We start from the raw sequence: 9,037 nt of genomic DNA, 5'->3' as shown, positions 1-9,037 counted from the left end.
GACTTTGTCATTTAATACCATGAAATCGGGTCAGTGTTGCTTTAAAAACTCCTGATCTTTCTGAAACTCCACCTTCCTGTTTAACTCTTTGCTTTTTTACACATATATGTTATGTGGATATATTTATATCTGGGATAATCAAAATCACACAGGTCCAACTGAGCTCAAAACAAAGACAGATAAAAAGGCTAATATAGACTGTCAGACAACACATTCACATTTCTCTGACTTACGGCTGTCCACTGTATTTATAGCTACAACAAGACATTATTTGTCAGCTGGAATTTGAATCTAGTCTGGATTGACCTGCTGGAGTAAATGGGAAGTAAAAAGTGTCACATCTGAAGATAAACTAAAACATTTGTTTCATCCCAGTCAGTCCAGCTCAATTTAACACCTGGTCTTCATATGTAGTATGTTTTAATACTCTGAAGTTACTTAAGAGGCATTTTGATTGTTGTTGTGCTTTAGTAATACTCAGTGATATTGTCAGTAACTGATGATTATTTCACATGTATTAGTTTGTTATTTCTAGTGATTTTAACTCAGTTCCAATCAATCAAACACTCAAATAATTAGACACTTTAATTTCAGTAATAAGAGTTTGTATCAAATCAAAAAAGATTCTTGATATATCTGTTCTTTACTTACTTCTGCTAGCATTGATTACATTAATAAGGAGTGATTTACAATCAGGAAATTAATGCTTAAAAATTCAAACCTGAAAAATATCTGACCTGGATTGTAACAAACATAAAAGTAATGTAAAAAAAGTAACCCATGCATTATAAATGTAACCAACTTACTTTAACATAAACAATCATAAACCATTAAACAGATGTTATTACTGGTTTGTATTCTCTCTTTAATACAGCTAAATCAACTATTTATGACATTTACTCTCCAAAGTTGGTTTAAATAAAAAAATCTCTACAAATATTAAGCATTATAAAAGAAAGCAGGATGAGATCTATATCAAGATGACAAAAAATATTTTAAATATTTAATTGTTAATATTCATTTAAATATATGAAATGTTTATATATAAGAAAATAATAAGAAAACCCAGATATTAATATTAATTCCTGTAGAATTGGAAACAGGAACTGGAAAAAGAGCTGGTATTATTGTTAATTGGGCATTTTAATATTAAAAAGAAGGACTGCACGGTGGGAAATGTCTCTCCGTGTAGGTGTGGGTTCACTCCGGGCGCTCCACCTTCCCCCATGTTCAAAAATATCCAGTTTTTTCCCCTTCATTAATGACACACTTTTATTGGACAGGAGCAGCTTGATTGATTATTACATACATCATATCTATCATGGTAGTTCAGGGCAAGTTATTTTTAATTCTAAATGAATATTCTTGTTGGACTTTTATTTAAGTGCTATTCTCCTTCAAGATACATTTACCTAGAACAAATACCTGTAAACAGGGGTCTCAAACTCAATTTACCCGGGGGTCACTTGAGGCAGAGTCTGGGTGAGGCTGGGATTCCACAAAAAACATTTAAAACATATCCTCAAATGTCATCAACATTTAATTATTTCTCCACTACATGAACTGCTGGCTTTTGCTTTGACAAAGACATGATGAGGGTGTGACAAAATTTAGGGTGTGTTCACACTGCAGCCTGAAGTGAACCAATCCTGATTTTTTTTGTCAAATCGGATTTATTTTGCCATGGACCTTACCACAGGGGCCGCCTTTCATTGGCTAATGCCCATTTCACGTCACAGCGCAGCTACCACGTGCGTGACCGTCTCACAAACACAAGCTACACTAGTATACACATGCTACACATGTACATTGTGGACTAGCAGACCGGCAGAAAGTTTTTGTGTCAGGACTCGAAAAAGAATGGTTCTCCACTGTCAGTGGGGTATCTGTACAGGCGATGTCAGGTATCCTGATTGTATTTGTGGAATTCANCATTGGCTAATGCCCATTTCACATCACAGCGCAGCTACCACGTGCGTGATAGTCTCACAAACACAAGCCACAGTAGTAAACACATGCTAATGTACATTGTGCACTAGCAGACCGGCAGAAAGTTTTTGCGTCAGGACTCGAAAAAGAATGGTTCTCCACTGTCAGTGGGGTATCTGTACAGGCGATGTCAGGTATCCTGATTGTATTTGTGGAATTCAGATTTCCAAAATCTGAAACGGGATCCCTTACTTGGATCAAAGCTTGTGCACGACCGCATTTGTAGCTCAACCGTCGTAGAATCAATAAGATATATTGTAGTCATTTTGAAGTTTGAAATATTGTGAGGTCTTAAAGAGGCCGATAATGTGTGAACAATGACCCCCAAGTCTGAAAAAAAGAAAGTCAATAATAAACACGTCCATTATGAAAACCTTTTAGCTAAGTACAGCATAATGGCAGTACCGATACAACTTCTACACCTTCAAGCCTGTCTGTTACACAGTCTTACGTTTGCTGAACAGATCAATATGCAATGTGTACCGTGTCTGACATACATTAATGATTTTATTTTACCTGAAAAGGCTTTTTACTAAACTGTAATCGTGTTAGCCACGCTAGCACCGAGTACAGTGCATCAGGCACACTCAAACTTTTGCCAACAACACTAATCACTGATTTCAAAAGTAACCCTCAAAACCATGAATGCCCGACTTACCCAGCCTTGCAAGAACAATAGGCATCAGTGATCTTGTCCACAGCTATATTTATGCTGAGGGTGTGAGGATCTGCTGTTTTCCTCATCGACCGGTAGCATTTAGCTGCGACGCGCACAATGTTGGAGGCATCGCGTGGCTCAAACACCTTGATGTCGTCCAAAAAAAATGACATGAACTTGTTGGTTCCCCTGTCCATTGTCGTGGCTGATATTTTTTGAAAATCCGGCAGAAAGGCTACACTAATCGACTCAGAAATACTTTGTAGAGAGTCAGTCGACATAAAAAACGCCATGTTTACACATAGAACTAAGCTCCGCAAGACTTTGTTTGTGAGACATGCAGCCACGTGGGACTTTTGGGGGCGTTTCTGGGCGGGGCTTGGTAAGGTCCTTTCCCCCAGTGGGGCAGGTAGTTGGAAGAGGTTTTGTGAAGCTGTCCCTTTGTTTGGTGTTTGCAACTGCTTTGGGCAGTTTTTGAACTAATTTGGTCTTGTTTGTTTCTGCTTGTTCTGTTGAGCAGGTTTGACTTTGCTCTAGTTTAATTTCACAAGCTAGAACCTTGTGTTTGGGAGGCTTGGTGCTCCCCTTAGTATTCCCTTTGTGTGTTCCCCCCCCCCCCTTTGGGTTATGAGTTTACTTTGAATTGACTTGTTTGCACATTTGGTAACTTTAATTTGCACTTCACATTCTTGAGATTGTTAAACCCTTTTGTTTTGCATTAATTGGGTTAAATTGTATTGTGATTTGGTTTTGTGAAATCATCTTTGTAATTTATTTTTACATTCCACTTGTTTCTCTGGACACATTTTATGTTACCGCCCCTGAACCCCCAGACCTTTGGGGGCGTAACGGATGTCAAAAAATTTCTTGCTCTATGACAGAAAACAAATGTTCTCTGAGAGAAAGTATCACATCAGTTTTATTATCTTTTATTTTTTAGGTGCCAGAATAAAAGAATATCACATTATTTTCCATAGGTAAAACATCTATGAGCAAAGTCTTTATTTTTACACATGTACAGTTTTTCTCTACAGGGAGGTCATTGATCCAGTCTCCCCAGGTAAACAGCACCATGCAGTGTCTCCACACTCTCTCTGTTAATGGCTTCATGATCTCCACCAGAGCTTTGAGATCTTTCTCTGTGAAAGATCTGAGGATGGGAACAAGCAGGAGAAAAACATGAGGTCCAGGAGAACACATGGAGACACTGTGGAGAAGTCACAACCATGGGCGTAGGTTTGGGTAGGGACGGTAGGGACATGTCCCGACCAATATTCACGGGATATGAAAAAGTCCCGACCAATTTTTGCCATATTGGCTCAAAGAACGTGGATCTACGATCTTTGATTAGCAGCAACAGGCGGTGCGCGGAACGGAAGCTTCTTAGTTTGACATTTATTATGAGCCTCCGAGACCGTGTCGGAACGGTGCTGTCGGGGGGGTGGGGGGAGGGGGAGTCAGTTGAATCGTCGGACGTTCTTTGATTAGCTGCAAAAGGCGGCGGCTAGCTGGGCACACGCGTCTCCTTCTGAGTCTCCGAGACCATGTCGCCACCAAAAAAGAAAAGGACAGACATTAGAAGTTATTTCGCTACGTCGGCTGTAAGTACAGTGAGTGGACCCATAAGTTAGATATCTATCACGCAACGCATTTGTTGTAAAGTCCGGTGTTTAGTAAGGTCAGCACTGAATGTGAGGTAGAATAGGTCTGTTAATTATGTAATATTTTTTCACATAGGAAGTAAAGTGTTCTTGAACTGATCTGCTGAGTATGACTGTATCTGGTTGTATACACAAGATGTATGATATGGTTATGGTTGGGGGGAGGGGGTTATTAAGTCAATGTGGTTTCCCCTCCCTTCTCAAAAATGTTCGGTGCTTTACAACCCAAAGTAAAACACTCCTTCCGGTTCTCTATAGTTGTTTTTCATTCAAGACTCTTGATTTATCCTTTGCTTTTAATCAAAATAATTATCTAATTTTAAATCTATGTTCTATTTAGGCACAATTTCAGAAAAATATATAATTGTGATCCTACAGCTGAATATTGCAGCACAAGCAACATTTCCGAAATATTTATTGATTTCCCTCATCAGTCTCTGCAATATTATCCTTTAAGAATAAATGTCTCAGCTGCTAAAAATAAATTTCATGTTTGTGCATTAAGGAAAGTCAGAGTCGACTGAACAGACAAAATATAATACCGACATGCAGAGCCTGAAGGCATGAAATATATTCCAAATGTTGCATCTTTGTTTTTTAGATTTATTTGTTTGTCCCTTTGGCTTAATTAATTTATTAGCAAATAGACCTTATAGTGTCCACATCTTTTCAATCTTCTCAAGAAGCTCCTGTACCTGAGTTTTATCACTGTGGTTTACATTGTTCAGGACATGAGACCTGAATCACAGCAACGTCATCAGCCGGTGTAACGTTGAACTGATGCGGTGAAGCTACCAGTAGCAGGAGAACAAAGCTGCGCCAAAAACTAACAAACACTGAATAGAAGGAGAGCTGCCATTGATACAGTTGCAGCCAGGTATGTTTTAATGTTACACAATACAGTTTTAGCAAGTTGTTCAAAGTCTAAACTGGTATTGTTGTGCATTTAAGGTGTAAAGTTTACCTTCGACCAAAGGAATCCCAGCGGGCCCCTTCTGTTGCGTTCTCAGAACGCCCCCGGGGGGCGGTACCGCCCACGTTTAGAACCACTATTCTAAACTGTTTTTCTCCTGTTTTGTGGACAGCCAGGGAGTTTGTGATATGTATCTTTTTAGTTCTCTAGAAAGTTGTTTTAATTTATAGTTAAAATGGGGTGTTTTGTTTGTTTTGGCCTTGGAGACCCTGAAGCTTAAAACTTCCCTAGGTGTATTTTCCTTCTCTTTTGATTGAGATTTTACCTAAGTTGTAAAATAAACTCTTTTCTGCAATGTGAAAGTCCAATAAAGTGAAAGTCCAAAGTGTTAACATTTGCCAAAACTGATTTCACCTGCAGAAAGTTTGCCAGGTTTTAGACAGAAAAGCTTCATAAATGCGTCTGTGACATCCAGAGTTTGCAGCCAGAATCCAGCAGTGTTTGATGCAGTTTTTGAGGGACCTAAGATTATTTTCATAATCATGCATTTTTACTGAATTAATATTAAATTTCAAAGCAATTAGAGGCTTCTAGTCAAAGAAGCAATTAGTCCTTATGAGTTAGTTTTTCTTGATTGCCTTGACCTGCTTAAAAAAGCTAATAATTCATTTTTTATCATCACTATTTCAGCAGATTAAAAGACACATCTTGTAAATGTGTCAACCCTTTCTCACTGGTTTGACACATTTACATTTCCTCACACTTTTCCAAACCAGGGCAGATGTCATTTAAGCAGTCTATAAGCTCCACTGTTTCAACAATTGCAACCAAACAAAAATCACCTGTTCCCAACTATTACAAGCTGCCTAGACCAGCATGAAACCACTGAAGCTCCTGTTTGACACTCCTTCACAGAAATATTCAAATAGTAATCAGTCTGTAGGCTTTGAAAGTCTCCATGTCTGTGTTGTTCTTTACCAGCATGGATAGAGGAGGTCAAGGCAGATGAGAATGAGAAATAGTGGATATTTCTTAATCTGTATGTTGCTGCTGTCAAGGCAACTGCATCTGGTTTATTGTTTTTTTGTTGTTGTTGTTGTTTGTTTGTTGCTGTTTGGTTTAAGGTGGCAATAGTTAAATTTAGTTAATTTATTTAATATAAAACATTAAGTTTAAATGTGTGGAAACAGTAAATTTGTGTTGATGCTCATTAGGTTTGGTTAAGTGTAGATTCAAATGCGGAGGGGGGGACCATTTATTTCGTTCCACGGACCATGTGTTGTCCAGGGAAACATTGGCTGGCGCACTTAGAGCCACATGGAGCATTCAAGCTGAAGAAGCTGATCGTAAGAAATGAAGCTTTATTCCTCTGGAGTCAATGCGTCTAATGAGGTACGTTTTGTTTATTTGTATCTTTTATTTATGAAAAAGATACATAAATAAATACTCCATTTATTGTGAACCCTTTTCTTTTTAGTTCTGACGGCATTTCTTTGGGGACTTTGTAAGACGTGTCCACAATAAATGGCTGTTAAACCCAAGAACTGTGTTAAGCCTTGATTAAATTCGAGAGGAGTTACTGACTGTAATATATATTTTATTAATTTCTTATTCTTGTAACAGGGGTGAAGAACCTAGACTGTGACTTGGAGGTGTGGACCTCAACTGGAAGACTAATCAGATAACTCTAGATAGTCTAGGCCAAGTGTTTTAAAGTGTGGGAGAGCTATTATTGACTTATCATTTACAGTGCATTTATAGCATTCTGCTGTGACTACATCTCTTTTAGCATTCTGTAAAAAAAATAAAATAAATAAAAAATCTCAGGGTATTGTAGAAAACACTGTTACATTTGGAGCATCTTCAGTTCCAGTCCATGAAAACCTCAACTTTAAATAATCTTTGTCACATTTCCATATTCTTTTTTATTTTTACTTTGCTTGGTTTAGATGCTGACTTCTTACTCACTGTAGTTTTAGGTACTTAAAATGTATTCATTTTGTCTATACCATAATAGTTACGTCAGGATTAACTTATTACATATTGGATGTATATGACTGAAGACAGAAAACTAGATTTGTTAGATCTGTGGTGAATGAAGCAAAACAATAAACCAAAAATGTATCGAAGAAATTAATGGACAGCAAATACTTACAGACAAAATTATAGTGAATGTAACTCAATTTCAGTGTCAAGAGTTTGTATCAAACCAAAAAGGGTTCTTGACATCGTAGCTTTATTTACATATTGATTACATTAATAAGGAGTGATTCATAGTCAGAAAATGAAATCTTGAAAATTAAAATCAGCAAAATTCTTTTGTTAGATAAACTGACTCCAAATATATCTTAGTTCTAAAGCTAATCTCAGAATCAACTCTTCCTTCCTGCTTTGTCTAAAAAACTGTCATGTTTTGCCATCATTGAAAGAGGAAGAGCAAGCAGACCCAGGTAAGCAGCAAAACTTGTGTTTTTATTCTCACCAGGAAGATTTTTGCACACACATGTGCGATCATACACAACCGTACTGACTTGAGTAAAAGTGTCAGTAGTATGTGTACATTTTTTCTGATTAGTTAAAAAAACTACTTTTTTCTACTTTAAAAACCCATAATAGAGGTGAGTACTTTGTTCTTTTCTTGAATGTGCATGTTGACTTTAATCAATTTCAGAACTTTCATCAAAGTTTTCCATGTAAGTGTTTGAGGAACAAATGCTGCTGATCCCAGAGCTGATCTCTGACTCTCTCACTTTGTTATTCAGCCATTCAGAAACTTGGTCATGTCCTCGTCGTCTCTGTTTCTCTGAAATGCTCCCATATTCTGAAGCAACATCTCCACTCACTGAAACAGAGATAGAAGTGTTATTTAAGAGAAGAATGCATGTAAGACATTAAATCATTATCATATAAAACTTACTGTCGGGAATGATATCATCTTTGCTCTTAGCTGTTCTCACATGAGGCTCTGTTGGTTTCTCTGGTTCCTTTGCTAAAGTTTTCATCATTCGCTCTATCAGCTCCTGTTCTCTTCTGTTCCACTCCTTTTCTATCTGTTTTTCTTGCCAAGGTGGAATCTGTAGTTTGCTTTCTTTGCCTTCATTGAAGCATTCTTTGTTGTGTTTGAAAATGTTAATAATTTTTTGGAACAACTCTTTGACTTGAACAGGAACATCAGAATTAAAGTTTTTTAGAACATGGTATCTGTTCCCACATTTCTCCAGAAGCTCCTGAAGCTCCTTTCCCTCTCTGACGATGTAATTCTCTACAGGGACGTCATTGATCCAGTCTCCCCTGGTAAAAACCACCATGCAGTGTCTCCACACTCTCTCTGTTAATGGCTTCATGATCTCCACCAGAGCTTTGAGATCTTTCTCTGTGAAAGATCTGAGGATGGGAACAACCAGGAGAAAAACATGAGGTCCAGGAGAACACATGGAGACACTGTGGAGAACTTCATCTTTGATCCAGTCAGGTGGTGTTGGGTCTGAGAACCAGCCTGGAGTTTCAACCACTGAGACTTTTACTCCATCAAACCTTCCTTCATGCTTCACACACGTTGAAGTTTCTATATGATCTTGATAGTTCTGAAAATATGAAAATAAAAAATAAATCTACTTTTGGAGCAATTTTGATGTTCAGTGAGTACTTTATTCACATAACACCTAAAGTCTGGGTGTTAGACTGTATGGACATTTTTGCTTAATCAAGTTGTGTTACCTTTTTCAACCAAGCTCTGTCAAAAGTTTTATTAAATTGATCCTTGACAAGAATCATGTTTCCAGTTGTACTTTTCCCTGAACATTTCTGGCCAACAAG

General features: G+C 37.6%; 1 protein-coding gene across 1 annotated transcript; it reads right to left on the bottom strand.

Moving 5' to 3' along the window:
* Window positions 1–8,074: 8,074 nt before the first annotated feature.
* Window positions 8,075–9,031, bottom strand: LOC103132646 (GTPase IMAP family member 4-like). The gene is made up of 2 exons (XM_016667498.1): window positions 8,939–9,031; window positions 8,075–8,805 (listed from the first exon to the last, which is right to left on the bottom strand). The coding sequence occupies exons 1-2, from the start codon at window positions 8,993–8,995 to the stop codon at window positions 8,113–8,115; spliced, it is 750 nt and encodes a 249-aa protein (XP_016522984.1). The 5' UTR covers window positions 8,996–9,031; the 3' UTR covers window positions 8,075–8,112.
* Window positions 9,032–9,037: the final 6 nt, after the last annotated feature.

Source organism: Poecilia formosa, unplaced genomic scaffold (assembly GCF_000485575.1).
Source record: "Poecilia formosa unplaced genomic scaffold, Poecilia_formosa-5.1.2 Scaffold1185, whole genome shotgun sequence".
Classification (NCBI taxonomy): Eukaryota; Metazoa; Chordata; class Actinopteri; order Cyprinodontiformes; family Poeciliidae; genus Poecilia; species Poecilia formosa.
Note: the sequence above shows the minus strand (reverse complement) of the source record. Positions and strands in the feature narration are given on the sequence as shown.

Excerpts from the sequence above, each read along its gene's own strand:
- LOC103132646 (XM_016667498.1), bottom strand. The coding sequence starts at position 8,995 with ATGATTCTTGTCAAGGATCAATTTAATAAAACTTTTGACAGAGCTTGG. Across the intron at positions 8,806-8,938 it reads ACAGAGCTTGGTTGAAAAAG|AACTATCAAGATCATATAGA; the intron begins GTAACACAACTT and ends TCATATTTTCAG.